Source organism: Ciconia boyciana, chromosome 11, assembly GCF_034638445.1.
Source record: "Ciconia boyciana chromosome 11, ASM3463844v1, whole genome shotgun sequence".
Classification (NCBI taxonomy): Eukaryota; Metazoa; Chordata; class Aves; order Ciconiiformes; family Ciconiidae; genus Ciconia; species Ciconia boyciana.
The window spans coordinates 8,230,536-8,257,230 of NC_132944.1; the positions used below are offsets into that span (position 1 = coordinate 8,230,536).

At 37.1% G+C, this 26,695-nt stretch overlaps 1 protein-coding gene across 7 annotated transcripts in view; it reads left to right on the forward strand.

The window, feature by feature from the left end:
• NR2C2 (nuclear receptor subfamily 2 group C member 2) overlaps positions 1 to 26,695 on the forward strand; it is a 50,547-nt gene continuing 23,852 nt past the window's right edge. For 3 of the 7 annotated variants that reach the window (XR_012044593.1, XM_072876051.1, XM_072876053.1), the window contains exons 1-7: positions 1 to 135; positions 3,448 to 3,531; positions 16,804 to 16,914; positions 20,606 to 20,806; positions 22,022 to 22,124; positions 23,183 to 23,362; positions 25,541 to 25,688. Coding sequence is in view for 2 of the 7 variants with exons in the window: in XM_072876051.1 (XP_072732152.1) it covers positions 3,472 to 3,531; positions 16,804 to 16,914; positions 20,606 to 20,806; positions 22,022 to 22,124; positions 23,183 to 23,362; positions 25,541 to 25,688 (803 nt within the window). In the remaining 5 variants the exon portion in view is untranslated. Of the gene's footprint in view, positions 136 to 334; positions 475 to 3,447; positions 3,532 to 4,802; positions 4,903 to 16,803; positions 16,915 to 20,605; positions 20,807 to 22,021; positions 22,125 to 23,182; positions 23,363 to 25,540; positions 25,689 to 26,695 lie in introns of those variants that run through there. The other 4 variants (XR_012044595.1, XR_012044594.1, XR_012044596.1 and 1 more) reach the window with 4 other exon arrangements.

Consider the following 26,695-nt stretch of genomic DNA (forward strand, 5'->3'; position numbering starts at 1 on the left):
ACCCCGTTAGTCCCCTCACCGCCGCCGCCCTCACGGGGGGAGGGAGGGCCGCCGCTGGGCACCGTCACCCAACACCGGCCCGCCTGGGCCCGGGCCGGGGTCACCGCCAGGGCACGTTTGGCGCCAATTCCTGAGGTAAAAATCGTTTTTTAAAATTGAGGCGGCCCGGTTGGGTTTCTTTCGTTGGGGCCAGGAAGAGGGAGGGGGCGCGGGGAGGTGGCATCGGGGCCCTGTTCGGGACACCCCCGCGAGCGGCAAAGGGGAGGGGTAACGCTCGGTATAAGGGGAGGGGGGATGTTAAGGCTCCCGTATTTTGCTGGTAAGCGAGAGCCAGCCGTGCTGTAGGCTGGCCTACAGTTCCTAGAGAGAGAGAGAACCATTGTGAGGCGCTGGGTCGATCCGGTGCGGGAGTCCCGTTGCGGAGCCGCTGGGCTGGAATGCGGGCCGCCTGAGGTCGGAGCCGGTCCGGTCTCGGTGAGAGCAGTCTGCTGTCCGGGGGGTCGCAGGGGCGATGGTCGCGGCCATGACGAGCTCGGGACACGGACACAGAGAGAGAGAAGATGGAGTCTGAGCGGGCGGAGGCGGCGGCTTGAACCCGACCCTTTTACCTTTGCCACCGGGAGGGCGGAGGGGAGGGGGCGGTGGGTACTTTGCATACGGGGCTGAGACCGCCGCCATCTTACCGGCCGCTTCCCTACTGCCATGCCCGGGCCTCTCATAACCTGACATAGGGATATACCGGAGGGGAGGGGGAGGGGGCCTAATGGCGGCGGCAGCAGCCCCGCCTGGGACTTGGCCGCCAGCCAGCGCCGCCATCTTGTGCTTAGTCGCGTCCCTCGGGTGTTTTCCCTCTTACTCGGGAGGCGGGGCCACCGGCCTTACAGGCGGTACCCTCAACCAATCGGTGGCGTGTGTGGGAGTGCTGCGTCTTCGATGAGGTCATTGGTTGGAACGGGAGGCGGGAGGGAGGGGTGTGGTTTCATGGCGCGCGGGGCGGCAGTCGCCTGAAGGCTCTTCCGTGGCGGGCTGCGCGGGGGGCGCCCTGTGTCGGCGGGCCGCGAGCGCGCCGCAGCCAATGGGGGCAGGCGGCGAGCGCGGCGGGAAGGAGGCTGCCGTCAGGCAGGGGGGCTGAGGTGTCGGAGCTGGTCTTGGCCAGGGCTCTGGCCTCGTTATTTTCCGTCGTATCAATTGTTGGAAGGATTCCTGCCGGCTTCCTGCCACAGTGACAATGTAACAGAGGTTCCCGGCAGAGCCTAACCTGCGAGCCCCGCCTTTCCTGTCACCTCCAGACTCCCGCTGAGGAGAAGCGTGCTGCCCTGCTGCTTCATGTGGCTGAGTCAAGCACGCAGTATGAAGAACCCCGTTTCCTTAAGAAAAAGGAACAAATTTCAATACGCTTGAATTCGGCCTTTTGCCATGTCACCCTAGTGGGGTCATACCCATAGATTATCTCAAATTGAGTGTATTACTTCCTTCTGAGATTTCACCGCAACTTAGGGAGAGATTAATGGTTTTATGCCACATTTTGGGCAGCAGTGCATCTACACGTACTGAGTTGGCTGCCACCCTATTAACCCTGAAAATATTTTCCTGGTGCTGCAGGTGCCTCCTTGCAGTTTTTAAGTTACAGCTTTTTTGTTGGTTTGTTTTGGGGATTTTTTTTCCCTTATGAACTCTGCTGCCCAGGGGTTTTGTTAGGAAGCTGATTTTGCCTTGTGTCACATTCTGGGAGTCAACATCATTAACGAGCTTACTTGGCATGCTGTGTATGGTCTTGGGGCTTCTGGTTCGATTTGATCAGGTAGCTTCAGCTTATTGCTGTTTTGGGAAGGTTGAAAGTACAAAAAACCTTGGTGGATAACAACACCAGCAGCAGATCTTGTCAGAGTCTTACCACAGCAAAGACTTCATTGGGTCTTAGAAAGGTATTCTTATGAACAAAATATCTCATCTTCAGGGCTTCCTTAATCTTAAAGCACTAAGAAAACAGCATGTTATAAGCATATGGTTATCTTCCTTGTTGAACATAAAAAATGAATTTAAAATAAGAGAAAACACTGAAAAGGAATTGCTGAACAACTGAGAAACCATCCACGAGCTGCAATATTAAATGGGTCTGGTGGAAACGGTTCATAAGCTTACTGTGCAAGTTGAACACTTCAATAAAAATGACAAGCTGTATGACAAACTAGCATAAATATGATTTCCATAGGGAATGTTTCAATTTTGGTTATGCATTGTTACGAATAGTCTTCCATTGACATACACAAAATAATTTTCACATTTAATTTACCACAATATGATTTAATCTTTTTAACATAATGAATTTTGACATTTTCAACAACGTTAGCTTTGTAGAAGTTTAACTTGAAGGGGGGGTAGCGGTGCTAGAGACATGCACGCATTTTTCTGTTACATGTTCTGCTATTGTTCGTAGTATGTTTTAATTTTATGTTAAATGATTGCTTTGCAAGTACCAACAGAAGGTTTTCAATAAAACATCAAATGGGCCAGCATTCAGGAATGCCTTTTCATTACCTACACCTGGGTCAGAGTCTGAACTCTGTCTCTGTAATGAGCAAATCACAGTTAAAAACTGAATGCATGAATTTGAAATCTTAATTAAATTTACCCTTGGAGAAACACAGCCCTAGTAATGATCATCAAAAATATATTGGAAGTGGGTTTTTTCTTGTTTTGTCCTTTTTCTTTTTGCTTTGTCTTTTTTTTTTTTTTTTAAATCCTGAAGACCATAAAGTTGAAGGTACAGACACTCACAATAGGATAAAACAATTCTGCAGTATTTTCTCCTCAGAGTGATAATACTATCACATTATAAGAAAAAAAATAGTTTGGATAATAGAAAATGCATTTTAGATGTGACAGTTTATTTCCCTTATTGTGCAAGATTACTGTAAGAATATGGATGAACATGGCAGTTTGATGGAATGACTTAATAAAAATTTGCTCAAACTAGCATTCTTAGATTGCTGCTTCCTTGTTCAGCATGTAGTGTAGAAGCAGTTTAACTGTAAGGTTTCTCTTCCCTTGAGTTGAGGAAAGTGCCCTGGAGATCTGTGAATTACACAGACTGCATCAGTAGTTGACACTCAAATTAGTCTGTTCTAATTTATGAAATTAACATCTCTTCTTTGCAGCTTAAATAATAGAGTAAAAATAGTATATTAGAGGCCTTATAAAGTAAAAGAATAACTATGTGCCTCAGCTTTTTGAACAGTATGGTTCCAGTATGCAGGTACTGTGCGTATATGTGTATATATATGTGCGCGCGCGCACACACACATGCATCCATGGCATATTTCCTTATTTGTCAGATAGTCAAACAGTATGGTAAATTATCAAAAAGTCATATCAGAGCTTTCTTTAATAATAAGAAGAAAACTAACTTTTGTGCCTGATGGAAGTTGCTGGCATCTTTTCAAACAGGTTCTCTAATGATCTTGCTTCACCATGGCAACCAATATGGAGGTGCTGGCTCAGCAGGTAGTGGAGACTCAGCAGGTGGCTGAGGTGAGTGACAGATGATATCACAACAGTTGGTATATGAGCTTTTGAAATGAAAAACATATTAGAGAGTCCTTGCTGTTTACAATTAAGCATAAATGGAACAGAAAATCTTTATAGAACAGTATTGCTTTACACTTGGGGATGAACAAGAAGCCAGTGCAACCAATATGTGGTTTGTTTACCTTACTTCATTCTGGTGGCCCCCGTATTAGGAATGCGAGTAGGAAATTCAACATGAACTATAGAGAAACTTGGCTGTATTATGGATTGTTTAAAAAATTATTACAACAAAACTTCTGGTCATTTGATCATTAGCTTGACCATTTTGGACATGAAAGGTTCTGCTCATCTCTTGAGTTGTCATCTCAACAGTGTTTGAAGTTACCTGTTTTACGTATGCACTATATTGAATTTAGGGTGATTAATTTAAATCAGGCTGTATATTTTCTGCTTACACATATGAGAAAAAGAGCACCAAATCTACTTAAAGTGATATTAAGTGATGTCTTGTCTTGATGTGTATTCACTGAAGCTTGGATGCTCAACCGCTAAAATGTCTAAATCAACTCATAAACACTGAAACTGCATGTGATCATGACCATAGAAAATAACCTATTTATCTCCTTCAGTATGCAAAGTTTGGTCAAAAAATAAACTAGAACTTTTGTCTGTTTAAAATTATTTGGTTTAATATTCTTCAAATTTACTATGATTTGTCATATGATTACATAATTAGGGGATTTCATAAAAAACGGAGGGCAAGTAGGCTAAGAGACCTCTGTAGACAAGGCCACTTTTCAGACATTAGGTCAAAAAAACCCCCAAACTATTGAACTAAGATTACACCTGGATATTAAAACATATTTTTAGTTTAAGAAGAGGCTCTATACATGAAGGAAATATGTGTGTCATTGTGTTTTCAGAAATGGATTCGAGATTCCTTACTTAGAGCAATTTTTTTCTAAAAAATTTTGATTCTTTTTAAATAGTGTGGAAAATGGCCTACTGAGTATCCTGGAAATAACATCTAAGGAGCAGTTTAAAAAAATTCTAAAATTTCACACTGAAAATCGACAAGTGAATTTTCATTCTAGTTTGCTATACCAGGTATCAATTTGGCAAGCTGCATTTTTTAAAAACACTTCCAAACAAACTTGGAAATAAAAACCTGTAATGGAAATACTGGCAAACCTTATACTATTTTGGTAGAACTTGAGTGCTATAATCACATCTAAGGCACATAAAATATGTGACATTTGTAATTCCTCGTGCAGGAAATGCACCGTGGTAACATAGTGTGATGGTTGTATCTTGCCACTGGAGAGATCGCTCCATCTCAAGAGTGTATGAAGCTCTGTGATTTCTTCTTGGCCGGTGGGTAAATAGAGGGCTTCATCTCTTTATAGTATTCAGCTCCTCCTTAAATTGTATGCCTGTCCACTGCATAACACCATGAACTTTGTTCATGGAAAAACAGTTATAAGCAGCATTATCTCATTAAGAATTAATTAATGCTATGACCATGTTAACATTGAACCATTTCTTTATGAATGGCTGGCTGCCTGCTATTTGTGTCTTCAGTCAGATACAGTTTTTAATACAGGTAAATACATTACTAGTTTTCTTGAAGTATGCTAAAATTCTGTATTTGTACTCACTGTTTCTCAGAGAAAATGTAGCATGAAACTTGGCACTGGCCTTAAAAAATGAGAGGCTTTTTCAGAATATCATATTTTTCATCAATGAAAATTAAATGGAAGGAGAGAAAGAGTCATTAATCATGCACTGAATTTTAAGTTATGAATGATGAGAGACAAGTTGCAAGCAGGATAACTTAATGCAAATATTGTCAAGTTAACTATATGTACATTATTTTTTCAACATAATTGCCATATATGTACTGCATGGGTTTATTGAGAACTATGATGCCAAGCACCCAATCAGACTGTCATGCAAGGAGGCCGTATGTTGTTTTTCTTTCTTGAGCAATAGTTCATCAGGTTTGTTTTCTGTGAAACTGTGAATGTATCACAGAAGTTACTGAGCGCACTCCAGTATTGCATGTATTTTTGTACTTACTCTATTTTTAGGACTTTGTAAAACTGTCCTTGTGATCGTTTCAAATGGTTTCACTGCTGTTGCTTGCTTCTGCTTTATAGCAGTGTTGCTTGTTGCATTTTTCCAACTGTGTATTTCTGAACAGATTGGGTGAGAGAGTTCCATTTTTAGTTTCTGCAGTTGCCTTTACTTGCAGTTCATGAGATTGGAGAACAGAGAGCAGCTGGAGGATTCAGAGGGAATTTCAGCAATTCCTCCTCATTTAGCTTTTGGAAAGCATAAAAAATACTTTAGCCTTAATGCAAAAATAAGTAATGCTGCTTTTCTCAAATATTTATTTAGTATTTGAGTATTTATTAGTGTTTGATTACTGTCACTGTGTAATATATCAGTGGCCCAGGTTCAGTCCCAGCACCAACTTAGATTTGATTTGCATATTAAGATAAATGTATTTGGTTATGAACTGGAGATGTATTCCCTGTGCAGTTGTCGTGGTTTAACCCCAGCCAGCAACTAAGCCCCACCCAGCCGCTCGCTCACTCCCCCACCACCACTGAGATGCGGGAGAGAATCGGAAGAGTAAAAGGGAGAAAACTCGTGGGTTGAGATAAAGACAGTTTAATAGGTAAAGCAAAAGCCGCGCACGCAAGGAAAGCAAAACAAGGAATTCATTCACTCCTTCCCATCGTCAGGCAGGTGTTCAGCCATCTCCAGGACAGCAGGGCTCTATCACCCATAACGGTGACTTGGGAAGACAACCACCATCACTCTAAATATCCCCCCCTTCCTTCTTCTTCCCCCAGCTTTATATGCTGTGCATGATGTCATATGGTATGGAATATCCCTTTGGTCAGCTGGGGTCAGCTGTCCTGGCTGTGTCCCCTCCCACCTTCTTCTGTGCCCCTAGCCTACTTGCTGGTGGGGTGAGGAGCAGAAAAAGGCCTTGACTTTGTGTAAGCATTGCTTGGCAGTAACAAAAACATCCCTGTATTATCAACACTGTTTTCAGCACAAATCCAAAACATAGCCCCATACTAGCTACTCTGAAGAAAATTAACTCTATCCCAGCCAAAACCAGCACAGCAGTGCCTCAGTTTTTAATGCGAAGTTTTTAAACAGAACTGTCACTGTGGGGAGGAATAAGGGCTATTTCCTCTTTCCAACATCAGCTCTGATGTGACCAGGAAGAACTTTTAGTAGTTGCTAAAACTGTCCCCTTCTGGTTCCATGATAGCCACAAACTATTCCCAGTGCATCTTTTTTCTCTGTCAGAAGCTATAGGGAGTGAGTCACAGGAGATGACTCTCTATTGAGCCCTGTGCTTACTGGGATCTCGTTTATGCCAACTGCATTGCTGGAGGATTCCAGTTGCTTTCAGTTTCCTCAGTGCCCTGATAAGAACCTATCAAAACCTTGAGCCTTTCTGAAAGTATGTTTTGACATGGGACTGAAAAAATACTGGATATCTTTGTCACATAAAGTATTTTCTTGTCCCTCTTCAGATCTTTCTGACATGTTACATCATAAGTAGTTCAGCAATTTAGGTTTAAGTCCAGATGAAGCACAGTGTGCTGAAAAAGGAGAGTAGAAACACTGCTGTTCTGATGGAATAAGTTTTTGCTTTGTTATAAGATAAGGCCATTTATGTTTAATATTTTATTATTATCATTGGCCATTTTCTCATTTCTGGATGAATTTTCAAGGTGGAGTTTTGATGCGGAGTCTTCTCAAAAAATTTTTAGTTCAAATACAGCTTTTCTCAAGTTACTGTTAATTGCACAAGACCTAGACATACCATCAGCCTGAGAGGTGTCTCACACAAAGTGCATATTGGAGTAATGAGATCCTACATGGCTTACGCAGTTTGGCACCTCTGAATTCAAGAATGTTACCAGATGTGGCATAGCCACTGGCGTAATACAAGTATTGGAGTGTTATGTAAGACGTAGTCTGTGATTTTTTTTTTTTTTTATTATTTTATTTTATTTTTTTTTAAGATGCAGATACGCCAAGAATTGCAGCTTCTTCCTTGACTCTTGCCTTCATATGTCTCATACAAGATCTTGCACCAGGATCCTGTTAGGGTAGTTAAACTACAGACAAGTTCTTCCGTGGTGGATCTGAATTTTATCTGCCATTCTACAAAGGGCCTAGGTGGTCAGGACAGTTAATTCCAAAGAGTATCACTGAAACTTTTTTTTAGATATATCTGTGAAAGAAATATATTTGGACATTTCCAGGCAATACATACATTTTTCATAAAAGCCTATTATTAATTTAATAGCTAAAGTTGTTCATTAGGAAAAATATCTATAGAAAAATAAGTCTTTCTGATTTGGTTTGAAATGTAGCATTTTTTATGGTGTAGAACTTGGTAGCATATTTTTCATTGAAATTCTTTAGCTTTTATGAGAAAAAACTTGTAAAAAATAGTTTAATTTCTGGGTGCAGTTGAACATATTTGGTCTGTGATTTCTTAACTATGCCTTACTTTAATTTATATTCTCTTTTCCATAATATTAATAATATCTCTGGAATTGGTTACGCTTAGTGAGAACTGACCAGTGTATTCAAGCAATACAATTACTTTGCCTTTTGGCGTGAATATAGGAAATGTTCTTCTACTTAACTTAGAGAAGCTTAGAGGCTTTAAAAATTCCTCCACTATGTGGCCGACTGATTATTCCTTCAATACATTTCTCAAATACTGGTTTCATAATCAATGTGGTTGTGGGGAAATAAGCTATAGAAAGTATTGCAAATTTGGTTAGTAAGTAGAGAAATTTATTAGATATATACATATGCTCATACAAACACACTTACACACATAGATGTATATGTACACTATGGGCAAGTCAGTTTAGTAAATTAGTATGCATCTTGACTATATGGCTATGCAGAAACCTTATTTATTTCAAAGGACATAAAAATGAAGAAATGTCTAGAGAAGCTTAGCTTCAAACTACTGATTTTATATATACATATATTTTATACATACCTATATATCAGAAATTCAATATAATATGATTGCAACTAAAATGTAGAATTAAAGTGAACTACTTTACTGAAAAAAAATAGGAAAAATAAGTATAAGTATACAATTATTTATATATATTTATGTATATAAAATGACAGTGATGAATAAATGAAACAGAAGAAGCCAAATTTAATTTTGCCAATCTTCAAAATGCACCTAATTGCCAAATACTTGGTTTTAGTTTAATGATGAAAAAAGCAAGACAGCAGATATGTATTTTTCTAAGTGTATTTTTATATTTCTTGAGCTTTGTGCAGACCCTCTGTGTCATTTAATGCAAATCATTATTAATTAATTTATATACACTTCAGCATATGAAATTATTGCTAGTGATACTTGTTGGTTTGAGAGCCCAGGTGAATGCAGTCCTCTGACAATTGGTCCAAAGCAGACAATTCTCCCTGCTGTGCCACTTGTCTTCAGCTTCTATCTTCCAGTGGTATACCAGAAGTACACTTAGCATGCTTCATGAAATTGTTTTATTCTCCCAGTCTGCCTGTGTATAACTAGTGCTTGCAATGTGAGTGCTAAAATGAAAATACCAGTTGCATCCTCATGGACTTTTAAGGAAATCATACAGTACTTAAACACAAAATGTTTTTAATCTGTGCCAGATAGGATTGGTTAGTGCTGTGAATCTCATAACTGCTTTGAGAGATGTGGTCTTCTTAAGTCCTAAAATTACATTTAATACTGATTGCTTTTTCCTCTTTTCCCCTCCCTCCAGTTGATACAGATCGACTTCCACAATCCCTGTGCACAATAGCAAAAATTCCAGTACAAGATACGGTCCCCGTCTTCTGCAAGCATATGCCAGAGAGGTCACAGGCATTCTTACAATGACATTTCCAATAAGTGAAATACATACAACAACAAAACTAAGACTCTAAGTAGAATGATAGGTATCTGAACTAATTTCTGAATAGTGTTTTCTTGTGAAAATGACTAGGTACAGTAATTTCAGAATTTCTCATTAACTTAAGAGGCCCTCTGGTATATTAAACATAATATATACTCTTGTAAGCATTGTTCTGTAAGAATGTCACTCTTGAAATATTAGAAACTCTAAAGTTACAAAATACTAATTCTGCTTTGCTATGGATTTTTATTACGGTAGCATAGTTGATGTTCTATAAAAATAAGAGTGAAAGCCTTTGTAGCTGTAATATTTCTATGCAGTATATAGTACTTGAGAAAGTTCCATCAAAAAAAGAATTATCAGGCCCTAAAAATCTAACATTACTCGTAGTTAAAGATGCATTTCGTATATTTTATATGTCTTGCTCAAGTCTTTGAGATTTTGTGGGTGACTTAGGCAGTTGTGACAAAGCTGTTAACTACATTAGTAGTAGTAGTTACTAATGTAGTACTACTACTACTGTACTACTAACTACATCAGTATGATAGTAATTTGTAACATTAGTAAAGTAACGTTAGTAAAATTACTACATTAGTAATTTTATTTCAAATTTCAATTACTTTGCTAGCTTGTCTTTTGATTCAGAAAACAAGCAACTTTTAGTCTTTTTTTTTTTTTCTTACTGTGTGTTTTTATATCACTTCTGCTTAAGCGTTACAAGGATTCCGCCTTCTCTTTGCAATATAGCTATTCCAGACGTTAGAGTTGGGAAGTCTACTTCTGAACAGAGGGTTATGTAGTGGTAAGGCATTATTATACTCAGGATTTGGTTTTTGTTCCAGGAAAGACAGCTGCTAATCAGGTATCATAAACATCTTTCCTGAATGAATTGGACAAATAAAAGCCTAGAGTGACAAGGTTATTAAGTGTGGGGTCAGATAATAAGCACAAGGAAAATCCAACTAAAATTTCATTGGGTTTTCTCACATGTTTTAGGTATAATGCTTTCCCACACACTAGATCACAATTAGTTGACCTAACATTAACGTTGTATCCATGCTGTAAATACACTCCTGTAGTTACAGTAATTATTCATAGATATTATTTTTAGAGAGTTGTACAATAGCTAATTGTGTTTTCTATCAAGTAAAGAGCCTAATTTCAATAGTGAGCACATTTCTGTGCTAAGATTAGAAGTCCTTGAAGTTAAAATAAAGTACCAGTGCTACTTAATGATACCTAAGTCATGCATTTGTTGCATAAGGCTTTGTAGTGGAAGTCCACTGCATTCAAGTTGACTGTTGTAAAACTTGTCAAGTACATGGTCATTTTTCCCAAAACATCATGTACCATAACCAAACAAATTCCACTTTCTAAGAATGTAAAAATATTTTCTGTTTTCACCCATTTGTCAGCCTTCACTGCAGCCTTAGACGAATGTTTTGTTATGGAGTTTAAACTAATTGATTACACATGTGTCATGAACTTCTTGAGTATGCATTCTTAAGTGTATTAAGACTGATTATGCTCCTGCATATTTGAGGGCCCCAGACTAGTTTAGAAAGGCCTGTGTCACTTTAAATACATTAGCTTAATGGACTTTAAGGCTAAAGATGCTCCACAGGGAATGTGGTGTATTTTCCTTTCAATTTTGCTGATTTGAAAATAATTCAGGATACAGGCAAACTCTTTTTCAGATTTCATTTTGCTATTTACAGTTCACAGAGAGTGAGCAGGTTGAGGGGCTTGAGAACAGAGGGAGGGGGAAGTTTGATAACCTGGGACTATCTTCCCCAGATGAAATTAATCTTACTATTAGACAAACTCCTTCAGCAGCTGGCAAAACAGCAGGAACATGTCGATTCTGCTTCCTTGGTTACAGGGAATGATAGTGCACTTGACCTTCAGAGGAACAGGGTCACAGAGAGGGCATTTTAAAACAATACTGGCTGCTTTCTGTGATTGGAATCCTCAGTAATGGAGACTGGATGAAAATATATGTGATCTGACTAAAAGTGACCTCGACGTTTCTCTCGGATTGTTTTGCCCTCAGAGGTTTGCTGAGGAAAAATGTAAATAAGACTGCAGGAAGAATTTGACACTGTAAGTACTAGAGTCTGTACAGAGTACAGCTAGGGAGCTCCAGGAAGAAAACAGTACTAAGTGTATTAAAGCAGATTATTTTTCCCCTGTTTCTTAAAATAAGTGTATTTGATGTGTTTTGTGTAGGGAAATTAGGGGGTTTCGAGCTATCTTTTACATTATTTGTATTATTTTCTGACTATGTCTAAGTCACAGTGTTAGTGGTTACTTTCAAATGATTGTTGATTAAGCCTCTGTAAAATGTGGTGTGCTGAAGTTTTCTATGATATATGGCCTACTTTGTTTCTTTCCTCATCTCTTGAAGATGAAGTCTCATTTAAGACTCTTTCCAGTCTTAAAGAAATTAAAGTGTATTTAGTTTTTTAAAATATATTTTAGAATTACAGAAACATAACATAATTGACTTTGGAGGACTAGGTTTTTGCATGTACAGCTTCCAAAGCAGTTGCTTTAAACATGATACAGGTTTCATGGTGTCAAGTTTGTTCTGAACAACAGGTTAGAATAGTCAATGTTATGTTTAATCCTGTAAGTGAACCTAATATAATGCTAAGCTGTATTATCTTCCTGATATAAATACTTACAAGCCATTTGTTTGCAGAATACTTTGATTCAATTTATTTTGGAGTCTAATTAATGATAGTTTAATTTTTCCTATAGTATTTATATAAGCTGTCTGAAGTTAGCCTTGTTAAATCTCTGATAGAACTTTTTTAGTGTTGCATATTTTCAGACTACTATTTTTTTATTATTATTTTTATTTTTACTGAAGAAGTCAAATTTGGTGCAGTTGACTGGGTAGGACCATAATAAAGCATCACATATTTATCCATTCTGATCCTTTGTATGTGTGTGACAATGCTCAAGGTAGAAATTTAGCTGTTAAACAAAATGGTAGATTTTTTTCCCTCACTCTTGTAAATTGTGTATTTCAAAAAATATGTTCCCTTTTTGCATTTGATTTATTTACCGTGGTTGTTGTTCTGCTGTCAACCAATGGCATGTGTATTCAGTCTGGAAAATAAACTTGAGATTTTTAGTAGCAGTCAGAAATTTAAAGCTGTTCTTATTCCACTGGGTATTAAGTAGGCAAGCCTGAAAAGAAGGTAAAATCTTGCATTTCAGAGTCCTACACCATCCTGAGTATGTATGTATGTTAATAAGAGTATAAAAATAAATTATAGGTGCACACTGAAGCATTTATTGGTATTAGACAAATTATTCTCCATTGGTGCGCCATTATCTTCTCAGCCAAGAAAAGACTAAAATACTGTCTGTTTTCAGTTTAATAAATATATGTTCTTGAATATTTAAACATGAAAATTACATATCAGCATATAATGGCAGCTGGTCTCAAACTTACCCAGCTTTATAGAGAGCTCACTGTTAGACTTAAGATAACCAACTAGTCATGCAGTGAGGATGAGAAATAACTCATATTAAAGGAGACTGGAGTTGATCATTAAAAATAACCTTTATATGAGGATGTGGTCCATTCTATAAAAACTGAGAAAATGCTTTAAAGCATAAAGCACCTGTTTTCGTATTGACATAGTACCTGGAACCAGTGTTGTACGCTAGGACTCCTCTGCAGCAGGTACTTTACAAACTCAGAAAAAAGAACTGGTTGTTTAGTCCCAAAATGTTTACAGAAGAATTTCAGTGCAGTTACCATACTGGCATTTACTACATACCAGTTACTGGCATTCTTTTTATAAGTTGCTATAAATCCTTTAACAACATGGAAAAATAGATCTCTCTCTATTTCCAAGCTGCCCGCAGTGCATCATGGTGTAAGGTTCAAAGATGCTTCAAAAAAAGGCTAAGGATTCTATAATTGAAGGTGAAAGAATTGGAAAACAGTTTTAAAAGATCTTCTTTCTCTAATTTAGACCTTGTAAAGGGTGCATAGCTTAGATAATAATTGGGCATGGAAGATAAGGAGATCATTGTTCAAATGTGTCCTCTGAGAGTCTTGATTTTGGGAGTCTTGTTTTTTTTCTCACCTAGGCATCTCATTTTCTGCTGCTGGATGCCTTGTATCATCCAGTAATTAGAAGATTCTACTATTTCTACATCTCTCCTGTATATTTTCCTCATTTATCATGCAACTTTTGTGACCTGTGTATTAAAGATAATTAGAGATAGTATGTTTGATTTAGGTTTTACTTTTACAGTATATGGGACTACTTATGGTACAGGCAATAGGAGAGTAAAACTGTGTGGCTTCATTAAGTGCTGTGTATTTTAACACCTTTGCTTCCCCAAAGAGACTGCAGTAAATTTTCCTTGCTATCCAAACTGTTTTTTCTTTCTTTACATCACAAATGAACTTTTTTGTATATTAAACAGGAAAGCTTACAAAATTAAGATTGTTCCATGCAAGCTTTAATAATGACTAAATTGACACTACCTTGTTGTCCAGCTATATAGGTTTTGATAAACAAATCATTCCAATATGGTTTACAAGAGGATTTAATAAAAACAACTTGTGAGCTTCCTGGTTTTGGCCACATGTCACTGCAGATATTAAACACTAATTTGATACTCTCAAATTCCCATATAGAATACAATTGTTATAAGCAGTCATACACTAAACACAGTCCTATAGCTTCTGTGGGACAATATAAGTGTGTACTTAGGGGGTATTTATGAAAACACAAATTATTGTTTACAATCACAGTTTACAAGTATTGTAAATGATACAATCTACACTATAAAATTATTTAAAATTATGAAATTTTCAAAATGTAAAATCTGTTTTAAAATGTAAGTAAGATTTATTTAGCATTAGGTAGACTTATGTAAAAATCTAGGCTGCTAAGTCATTGACATTGTGGAACATTTTCCCAAAGAACAGAGTTTTGGCCTATATGCGTTATTTTCAAATAAGTAGTTATGGGTTAAACTGAGCGTAGAAGAAATCAGTAGTGCCATATTCTGTCCATTCTTTTTAAAGAGTACATCATTGCAGTATTTTATTCCAATTGAAATGGAATGTCTGTATAAATTTATACTGTATTGTAAGAATTTACAATGGTTGTTATTCAGATATGCTGCATGTGTAAAATTTGCTGTCAGCAGTCTTTTAAAGATTATTGTGTTTTTCCATCATTTTATATAATAACTTTCAATAAAGAATGTGACTGAAAAAGTATCCATGTTGTGCTGTTGACTGCAGACAGTAATGTGACCTCTGGAGTTGCTGTAGTCTATACCAAAATACTAGTGTCTTATGTGCGCTAAGTGTTGTTCAAATATTTTTGCAACTTTTTTGAAAATACTGGTGAACATATGCAGTGTGTGGCTTTAGAACCAAATTATCTCCTTTGTTTTGAATTTTCTCACAAGAGTCAAAACATTGAGCCATGTCATGGACTAGTAACTTGTAAAATGCACCGCAAAAGCAGAGCTTTCGTAATGAGTACAGCACAAATAAGCATATGTAATTTTCTTCTAAGTTACTATATTAGAAGTAGCAGAATGATTTAGCTCTCCCTCTACTTTATTGAAAACAAACAAAAAGAGATCTAGGACTAACCATGTCCTAATTCTTCAAGAACTTCCAGGATAATTTTGATATACCTTGTTTTGATATTGTTCAGTTAAGCCCAATTTTTGGTGTGGTCAGGTTCCAAACTAAGAATGGCAAAAATGCATGTACCAATAGTGAAAAAAATACATGTAGACATCTACATCTGCAGATACTTCTCTGTGTTAAAGACTGATATAATAGCTTCAGCTCATGTTTATATCTGGAAAAAAACCAATAATACTAAATAAGGTACTTTTTATAAGCATCTGTATATCCTAAACTTAATAAAAATGGGACTGGATGGCTGTGGGAAGTGGCAAGCAGTACCTTTCTACCTGTGAGCTGACTGTAAGGACTAGAATACAAGTGCTTCATCTATACTACATTTACAATTATTAAGAAGGAACAATTAGTACTAACAGTTGCATCAATAAATCTGAGGATGAACAAGCACAAAGTCTAAATATGCACAACTGTAGAATTTGTGTAAATGTACATTGCCAATGCCATATCCCTTCTGTAAACAGAAGATAAAGGCTGCCAAGCCAATGTTATCTTGCATGTTTAATTTAACATTTAACAGTTTTGCCCTGAAAATAGCTATGCAAGGGGTGTTTTCCAAGGTTTTTCTAGGTATTCAGAACTAGATTTGCATTATGGTTTGGTGCTCTAGAAAGATACGGAATAGAACAAGAAACAATAGTATTCAGTTGTAGTACCAGATTTAATCTCTGTTATGCTAGTGAAATCCTCACTAGAATAATAAGAATTAACCAATACACCTGAATACATGCTGAATATATTCAGAAAAAATCTGCACCACTCTGAACTAGAAAAACAGAAACTGGGGGACAATAAGAAGGGGGAGAGGATATGAGCACACTGAACAACTGGAATTCTAATTTATTCTGCTGTCTAAAACACAGATATCCAGATAACCAGCCATCTTAATTTTAACTTTTTACCTTAAAAATATTGGACAGCTAAAGTTGTTCTTACTTCTACTTGAAAAATGAAATCACTGTTTTCTCCAAGTGAGCTGTATAGACACCACACTTTCAGGAGGCTTCATAGCTGAAAGAAGGTCAGAGACATAAAAACTAAAGGCCAGTTTGGTTAGACAGGAGTTCTGTACTCTCTTCCAGCAGATTCTGTGTATCTCGTCCCATATATGTTCCTGGGGTTGAGGACATTTTTATTTAGAGGCCTAGAGAAAGCTTTTCTAAATTTGGGCTACCTGAAAATTTAAAAAGTAGTTCATAAAATACTTTAAAATTCTTAAAAGGTGCAATATTTAATATTATACATTATTGTGTATATGGTGTATTTTGTTTTTACAGAAGAAAAAAATGAGGCAAATGTATAATCAAAAGTTGAAAAAAGTATTCCTGCATTTCAGTAAGCTCAAGGATCACATAGTAATTATCCAGTGATTTATTTGGGGCAGGGTGGTGGTGGTTTGGTTTTGTGGTTTTGGTCATCTATCAGATTCATTCTGTTCCCAAAAAAAGCCAATATTCTGATAATTCATTGAAAACAAATCCAAGTTGGTTTAATGACTGTAACCTTTCCAATAAATTTAGATTCCATGCTATAAGGACATCTGATCTTTAATAAATATATGTATTTTTAGAAGTGTTCACTACTGTAACAATAAATTAAAATTCTGTATGTTACGTACAGGTGCAGACTGTTCAGACTTCACTATCTGAATCTCCAGTGATGACCAGCCCTTCCCAACGTATCCAGATAATTTCCACAGACTCCTCTGTAGCTTCACCACAACGCATTCAGGTAAAAAAACATTGATTAAGTAACTATTACCTCATCTTTTTTTTTTCTCCTCCTCCCGCTTAGGTTTATACCAAAGCATGCCAAAGTCTATGGAAGACTTCCTTAAATTTTGTGAGAACAGATCGTTTTTAGTGCAAACTAAAATTCTCTTTCTCCCTCAGTATGTATTTAGCGATTACTAGTTGGCTGTATATAATAATTGTATTGATGATGTAGTCAGTGAGGAATATTTGCAGAGGTTAAACTTAGCCTACGTATACAAGTCTCCTGAGCTCTAGCCATAGCAAATGGGCAGACATTGTCAGCAGAACACCCAAGATCATCTCCAAGGGCATTCCTCTCTCCCTCCCTCCCTCTCTCTCCCTCTCTCTCCCCCACATATTTAGGAGCCAGTGGGAGACTAGACTATTTAGGATAAAGTTAGCCATTGGGAATGCTGCATAGTGGGTTATTGTTGTTACTGATAATATAAAGATACCATTAATGTATCAGAATGTATGCAGTGACAATTGATACAAGAACTGTTAAGTATTACCAGAGTGTTGCAGTACTGCAATACTGAGCTTTTGCCCTCCTTGACCTTGTTCTGTGCCAGTACAATACTCCCATGTACTTCTGCCCAAGGTGGTGCTGGAGAAGAGGATCTTGTACTCCAGGGCATTTGGAACAGTCCTGGCAATGCAGCTTCCATCACAGGATGGAGTCTTCTTGGAATATGTCTTGATCAGGGTGGGTGGGTACTGCCCCTATGAACATTCCTGAAAACACTTTTTACATTATTTTGACATTGTCATTATACTTACTATACATGATACTATTTTTTCTGTAGTGTTATTTTCAAAGATTCAAATTGCAGCATGTATAATGACATACATCGTTAGTTTTTCTTATGAACCTAAATAGCATTCACTTCTTATCCAGCCTGATTTTTTTCTTAGTTATTTATTATCATCAGTGCTTATATCCAATCCATGAAAAATTACAAAGAAGTCTCCATGATTTTTCTTCATAGACAGCACCAAGGAGATGTTCTTCAGTTATCAACAGCATTTAGCTATATATTTTATCTAAGATGTTATTCCTTAAAGTTATCAACAAAAGGTGGAATCAGGCAGCCTTATTGTTTCACATACTGATTCTCAGCATTCTGTAATGATGGAAGGTTTCTATTTTTGATACAGTTGTCTGGTAACATAATCTCTATTTTGCCTGGTAGAGTAACCATATCAATATGTATCAATATTTCATTGCAAGGTAGATGTTCTCACAACATGTATAACTGAAGCATACTGAATATTCAGCATTCATAAGGTAGGTATTTACATTGTAACGTTTGTTCAATTCTGCAAAATAATCTACCTCCTTATATCACTGATATTTCTGAAAAAAACCTATGACTCCATGATGGAGAACACTAGGATGAGAAAAGAGTATTCCTGCTTCCTCAAAACAAATACAGGCAATATCGTAGTGGTGTGTCAGTCATAATCCGCGATGAGATTTCAGTGTGAATTGTCCCCTTAGTTAAGATCTATATGAAAGTGATGGAGGCTGAAGAAATCTTGGCAGGGAAAACTCTGGGGAGCTTAACACCTTACCAGTGTTACAACAGTGGGACTGAGGGGTAATGATTGTTTAACCTTTGAGCTGCTTTGAAGCTTTATGTTTGTAGACTCCATACACTTACGCACTAAAACGTTTATGCATGTGAGACCTAAAATGGCTTATTCTATTCTGTAAATACAAGAATCTAAAGAGTCCCTGAAAACCTCTGTCTTGTCCAAAATTCAGTAGTAAGCTGGCTTCATCCTCAGCTTTGACTACCATTTCCTTTGTGCAGATTTCTTTAGATTTGTAATCACAAAATGTGAGATGACCCTTTCCCGAAGAGTTTCTGTAATCTAGAAAAATCATCAGCTCTGTAATTCAACTCCTGCTTTGGGTAGTTCTAATGCCTTTTTAAGGCATTCTAGCTTAGTAAAACTATTAGCATAGTCTTACTATTAAACTATTAGCATACGTCTTACTTTCTGTAAGACATATTACACAAAAAGAACATGACAACTAGATAAAAAGTCAACACTATTGTGACACTTAATACAGTCAATTCAATAGGAATATCAGTGTGTGTAAATTCACTTCACATTTTATTTTCAGTAGTAGTTTTAACTCTGACATTAAACCAAATACATAAATGAATTATATCAAAATAGCTTTCATAGTCACGTGTATACAAAATGAATACAAATCTCAAGAATGTACCACTATGCTTTTTTTGTCAGCTGGAGTAATTTTTAATTTAATGTTTTTATAAATGATCTGGCAGTAGGAGTCAAATGTACATTAAGTAAGTTTGCCAAGGATACTAAATTAGGAGGAGCTATGGACTCCCTCGAGGGTAGAGAGGCCTTACAGAGAGATCTGGATAGACTAGAGAGCTGGGCAATTGCCAACCATATGAAATTTAACGAGCAAGTGCCAGACTCTGCACCTGGGATGGGGTAATCCTCATTATATGTACAAATAGGGGGACGAGAGGCTGGAGAGCAGCCCTGCAGAAAGAGATCTGGGAGTTTGGGTTGATGGCACGTTGAATATGAGTCAACATGAGCCAACCATGTCCTGGGTGCACCAAACATAGTATAGCTAGCCAGTCGAGGGAGGTGATTGTCCCACTCTACATTGCACTGGTGCGGCACCACCTCGAGTACTGTGTGCAGTTTTGGGCACCTCAATACAAGAAGGACATCAAATTGTTAGACTGTGTCCAGAGGAGTATGACCAAGATGGTGAAGGTTCTCAAGGGCAAGACTGACGAGGAGCGGCTGAGGTCACTTGGTTTGTTCAGCATGGAGAAGAGAAGGCTGAGGGCTGACCTCATTCCAGTGTGCAACTTCCTGAAGGGGGAGGCAGTGGAGGGGGAGGTGCTGATCTCCTCTCTTTGGTGACCAGCAATAGGACACAAAGAAATGGAATGAAGCTGCGTCAGGGGAAGTTCAGGTTGGACATTAGGAAAAGGTTCTTCACTGAGAGGATGGTCGGTCACTGGAACAGGCCCCCCAGGGAAGTGGTCATGGCACCAAGCCTGTCAGAGTTCAAGAAGCATCTGGACAACTCTCTTAGTCATATGGTTTAGTCATATAGTTTAGTATTAGGTAGTCCTGTGAGGAGCAAGGAGTTGGGCTCGATGATCCTTATGGGTCCCTTCCAACTCAAGATATTCTATGATTCTATGAAATTTCTGTGATGCTGTCTCACTAGGCAGAGTATACCCTGCATATATACCTGCCATTCATCAGCTGCAGTCCTTAACATTACATTTTGTTCTTATTCTGTCTGGGATCCACTATATCTAACTCCTTTTGAACAGTTAAATGTAATTACAAGATCTCCCCATATCTCTTCATTATTAACAATATCAGACTCACACTTTTCACAACTCTGTCTAGTATTTTCCATCTATGCAGCAGGTATGCAGATACATATATATTATATACATAAGTATTTGGTTTGATTTTATTGTTTTGCACTTACGTAGCTGCAATAACTTTGCACCAGTGTAATAAATGTACAAATAGCAAAATAATAAATAACAGGGACAATTATCAGAGAGTATCATATAATTCTGAGACAGAGTGAAAGGTTTTAAAACGTAAAATTTACTGTTAAAATTCTTCAATGTGTTTTACAGATTGTGACAGATCAGCAAACAGGTCAAAAAATCCAAATAGTGACAGCAGTGGACTCAGCTGTGTCTCCAAAGCAACAGTTTATTTTAGCCAGTCCAGATGGAACTGGTGCAGGAAAGGTGATATTGGCAGCACCTGAGACATCCAATGCCAAACAGCTTATCTTTACCACCACGGACAACATTGTGCCAGGCAGAATTCAGGTAAATATAGTAATTGAGATAGACCACAGATTTTTGTTTTTCAGTTTTTGATTTTTAGATTATTTAAGTCTATAATTGCTTTAAGACAAATTGCAATAGTTTTCTAAAGGTCTAATGACATGGATTAGACCATACTAATTGTAGGCTTTGTTATTCAATGATAAATCCTCCTGTCTTCACGTTCCTCATGCATTCCATTGCACTCATCACCCCTTGTTGTGTGTTCTTATTAAAATTCCAAAGACATAAGCAAATACTTAAGATGGTGCTTGTGAGGAGTACCAGGATTTAAGATGGTCTGTTCAAGAGTCACAGATATACAGAGATACAACTCACCTGAGCAAACTTAGGTTCACAATGCAGTATCAAGACATTGCAGTAAAAGCTCTTTGGAGCAGAAGCTGTCCTCTGTTATAGTTGTTTGTGGGTCTTGAGCGTAATCCAGACCAACAGGAGCTTTGCAAAACAAATTATATAAACAATAATCTATCTCTAGTGAAATTTGAGATTTCTTCCTAACATTCTTAAAAAAAAAAAAAAAAAGGTGCCTGGTCCCTATTGCTACTGTTACAATAGATAATATTTTACAGGGAGAAGTATCATTCTGACATAAATATTTGAAAATTTGTATTAACAGTCTTTTCAAATTTATTTGACTGTGCTAAATGGGTTATCTGATGTTACAGAGGGGCGGGGTTTTTTTTATTTTTCTGTGTTAAGTGAAATGTTCTGAACAGAAGTTTTGGAATCTAAGGCCTTCGGAAGCTAAACTGTTTCTATAATGGCTCTCAGCTTCAGGCTATCCTCTCTGAACCGTATATCCCTAATAGCTAGAGAAAGGATAGATGGGAACAGCGTCTGAAATACAGCCATCTTTGGCTGAATTATAGCAGCTTTTTGAGAGTAATTGCAAGAAGGGAAGAATACTTGACTGCACAAGTGAGGAAACTTACTTGTACTGAACAAAGCTAGGAGTTTTATTTGGAATTTGTTTTGCTATGACTGGTTCAACAGTCTCACTATTGACAGTAAAAACTCTCATTAACTTGCATTTTATACTATTTAATTTCATTCCACATGTCATACTTATTCTCAAATTCAGCCACCTCTTCCCAGTTGATACACCAATCTTGTTCTGTAGGCAAAGCTCCTTACTTTCATGTCAGAAGAAAATATTGGCTAGTTACCTCTTTTTGTTCTGGAATTTTGTTTTAGATAGTGACAGACTCTGCTTCGGTGGAACGTTTGCTGGGAAAAGCTGATGTTCAGCGGCCACAGGTAGTAGAATATTGTGTAGTCTGTGGCGATAAAGCATCAGGTAAGGAAGTGTAGAAAGTAGTATTCAAGAAACTTGGTTGAAAGGGTGACTGGGATGAACGGAGGAGGTTTCATGTATTTTAACTGATTTTAGCTATGCTGATGGCAAAAGCAATTGAGTCTAAAATGGAAAAAGATAACATTATCCTTTGTATCTATACACACAGAATAGTTAAACTCTGCTTGGAAGAATATTAGTTTGTACTTCAGCTGGAGTGTATGATAAATTGGCATGTGCTGAAAGACAAAATAATGATTGCATAGCTCCTGGTAACTGAAAGAGACTATTTGAAGCATTTAGTCCGGTTCCCCACAGCTATGGGCAAACATGCAATAAACATGTCACCTAGAAAAGTCTACCTGCTCCAGGAAAACACTTCTTAGTGCTCTCTAACAAACTTAAGACTTCCCGGTAAAATTTGGTCTTTTACTATCACAGAAAAAAGCAAGTAGAGATCAAGCGAATCCTCAGTATTTCAGATCCATGCAGTAACAAGGAGTCTATGAGGTAAAATTTCTACATTAGCCAAGGAAGCAGACTGTGCTTTCATGCTACAGAGAAGACACCTTTCTGTCTCTCTGTCTCGCTTTCTTTTATTTTTTTAAGTGTTTATCTCATTAAAACAATACAAGAATTGTTATGTATAGGAATTTTAAATTAAGATTGCATTTCAAATTTTATTGTAAAATTACTTATATTCTGAAATTACTTAAACTCTTAGCCTGTATGTTCTTTTAATGTATCATATAATCTGTAACAGCAGATAGAACCACATCTGTACTTGTCCAGAATGGGAACTACCACTTCACAGGCCTTTCATTCAGAAATAGGCGTAGCCTTCCTCTCTTCTCTCCACTCTCCCACCAAAAAGCCCTGACACTAGGTAAACAAGAAACATCCTGTAAGACTTTAACAGTGCTTTCATGGTCCAAAATGATGGTAAGAATACAAAATAAATTTAAAGGGTGACTTTTACAATGTTTTACTTGCTTAAGATAAATATTTGTATGCTAAAATATAAGTAATTTCCATCTGATAACAATATATATGTTTCCTAGGTCGTCACTATGGTGCTGTCAGTTGTGAAGGATGCAAAGGTTTCTTTAAAAGGAGTGTGAGGAAGAATTTGACCTACAGTTGTCGTAGCAACCAGGACTGTATCATCAATAAACACCATCGGAATCGCTGCCAGTTTTGTAGGCTTAAGAAATGTCTAGAGATGGGCATGAAAATGGAATGTGAGTGTTAAGTACCCAATGTGATACTGTGCCTACCAAATAATAAATATGTGGTCTACTACTTTTTAGTGTGTTCTCTCCATTTCCATGTATATTGCTTGAAGGAAACAGAACTTTCAGCAGCCAAGGCATCTACCATACCTTTCTTTCATCACCATTTTATGTCTGAGGTTCAGTAGTGATTTGTTTTGAACCATGTCTCCTACTACTGTAGTCTTTGAGGAGCCCAGTTAGAGAATGCATGTTACAAACATGGTGTATGTTTATAGTAGAAAATATTTTAACATGGATGGACATAAATCTGAGTCTAATGTTCCATGTTCAGAATCTTCTTTCCTTCTGGTTTATTTTTCCTGCTTTTTCATCCATTGATAGAGAGTAGTTGATGTACTTTTTTTTTTCTTTTTTGATTTTTATATTAATTTGGTCATTTGTGAGCATTGTATTATGAGGTATTGTATAACCTGTCATATTTTAAACAATATACTTTCATGTTTGTATGCAGTGCTTTGTACAATTCCAGTGCTAGCATCCAAACACCTCTTTCAATGTATTTTGTTTCTAATTTATAGCACCTCTGCTTCTTCAGTCCAGCACTTCATGAAGCCTATTATCTGATTGTTTTGTGATAAATTTATGGAGAATTTAAGGTGAAGCAACAAATACTTTTCTTTTTCCACTCTGATCTAGGCAGGATAAGTTCCAACCACTGAGTTCAAGGGAGGCAGAACTTTAAGCTGTAAATAGGGAGATCTTTGTTGTATTTGCACTCTGGAACTCCAGACCTGTAGTGATGATTGTTGTGCTTTGCACACACTGTGCTGAGTATAGGGGGAGACATTTGGACAGGAGAAACTACTGCATTTCCAGAAGCTAAACCTTTACTATCCCAATGTGATTAGGATATATGCTCACTGACTTTATTGGGCGTTGGCGCAGGTTTCTGATTAATATTTATGTATCCACCAAGCCAACAAAATGGATATACCTATTTTTAAGCCCCTAAATTTTGTTGACAGTAACAATATTAGCAAAAATAAAATCAGGAACTAAATAACTCTTGCTGGTTACGAGGATAGAGAGAGACTTAACCATGTGTTTGACTGTTACATGCAAAAGGGCTATAAAGGAGGGTTGAATTTTTTTGTTTGCATTTTAATAATGTTAATCTTTTAGAGCAATAACTGCTGTATGATTAATTGGTACAATGAATAGCACAGAAATACTGTCTCCATTTATATTATGCCTTACATTTGCAAAGCATGTGAGAATTAATATTAGTACAACACTTAAAAATATATTATCCTCATAGTCTTTTACTCATTTTATTATCCTCATTTTCAGGTGAAAAATCGATGCAGTCAAATGTTATGCCAAGCTATAGAGGAGTTTGTAAAGTTTAGTGACTTAGATTCCAGATAACTTTCTGTAATCTGTTTAATAATAATAATACCTTAATATTATAAAGATGCACTTTTCACTTCCTTTAAAATTACAAAGTTACTGTTTCTTACTATTTTTATTAAAAGATTTACCACACTTGTTTGGTACACTAGAGACTGAGCTTATTTTCTTCCAGTTATCAAGCAGAAATGTTTTAAATTCTGAAAAGGTTAGTTTTGGAACGCTGTTACCTAACTGGGTGGAATGAATGGATGTGAGTGAATTGTATATCATGCAGAGACTTGTCTCCCAGGGAATTAACCTGCATCTCTCACGTAACTTGCCTGTCTTGACTTTTTCTGGATTCATTCTGGGTTTGCATTGTTTTGAATCATCCAGAGTATGACTGCATCTAACATTTAGGTATAGCTTTACCTGTATAAAATAAATAAATCAACAATTTGAAAACACGTTTTGCAGAATGTTCCATCTTACTAAATGCCAATGAAATAGCAAGCTTTGACTCAGAAAAACTCAAAAAACTTTGACTCAGAAAAACTCAAAGCAAATGATCAGCCTGTGACTTTCTTAGTTAAAAATGTACATAATCACAGGTACAGTAAAATCGGAGCCTGCGTTTCTTCAGTCTTCATATTAAATTTCCAGTTTTGCACTGAGCTGATACACCATCATAACTGTGCAAACTGAAATCCTACCGTGAGAATTTTACTTTATTTTTGTATTTTTCAGTTGAATTATTTCCTTTCAAATCTGCATGTTTCTATCTTTATGTAGCGGTTCAAAGTGAAAGAAAGCCTTTTGATGTGCAGCGTGAAAAACCAACCAACTGTGCAGCTTCCACTGAAAAAATCTATATCAGAAAAGATCTACGAAGCCCTCTAATAGCAACTCCAACATTTGTGGCAGATAAGGATGGGACACGGTGAGTACCTCAGTTTAACGGGTCTTGTTTAAGGTTATTTGTGCATATGACTTTGCAGGCACACCTATACTCTCTTTTCTCCTCTGCTCTAAAGAATTGGACAGGAAAGAGCTCCAATTCACAAATCATCTGTTTCCATTACCAAGACCAACGTAGATTGTTCTGCTTCTCATGAAGGTTTTTATGTCTGAGTAGAGCTTGGCGGTTTTCAGTTCAGAGCTGGCTCTTGCCCGGCCAGGTCAAAGCACAGGCAGGGCAAATATGTGATAGTCAAGCAAAAAGCATGTAGGCTTATGCATTCAGGTTAGCACCTCTCTGAAATCAAATCTGCAAATGGCAAACTCTGTCTTCCTTCTCCTAAAGACAGTAGTAAAAGAGACTGCAGTGACTGCTGATTCAGATCCCAAGAGACTGGTTTCAACAACAGCAAAACAACAGCAGCTTCCTTTTACTATATGGAAGATATTCTGAGACAGTTCCCATGCTCTCAGTTGTCTCCATAGGCGGTGGGTGTGGAAATGCATATCATAATAAATAGAAGCAAGATTTGTCTTTTTCTGAGTAGAATAAAAAAGAACTCTAGGTTAAATATCACATTTCTAAAACTGTGGGTCCAGTTAGTTTATGAATGGATAGGGACCTAAAGATATTGGATCTCAATATTCATTTTTAATATATTTTATATATATATTCTTTTAAATTTTTTATATATATATTCTTTGTTGAACAAATGATATTGCAGTTAGGAAGACTGGGCTCCAAATTTCTTGGAGAATTGTTTTTCAGTGTTCTCGTTTGCAAGTCAGATTGTTCAAAAGGACTGCTCACAGACACATTTGCTTCTTTGAGATTTCCTTGTGCTACAGATCTCTTACAGTCCTATAAACAATATTATAGTCATTAAGTGTGACTCTATGTAGGATTCAGATTTACATAACACATGATAATTTGCTGCCTGTGGTAGTTCACAATGTTAGTTGTTAGTCTCAGACCCCTTAAACTATAAA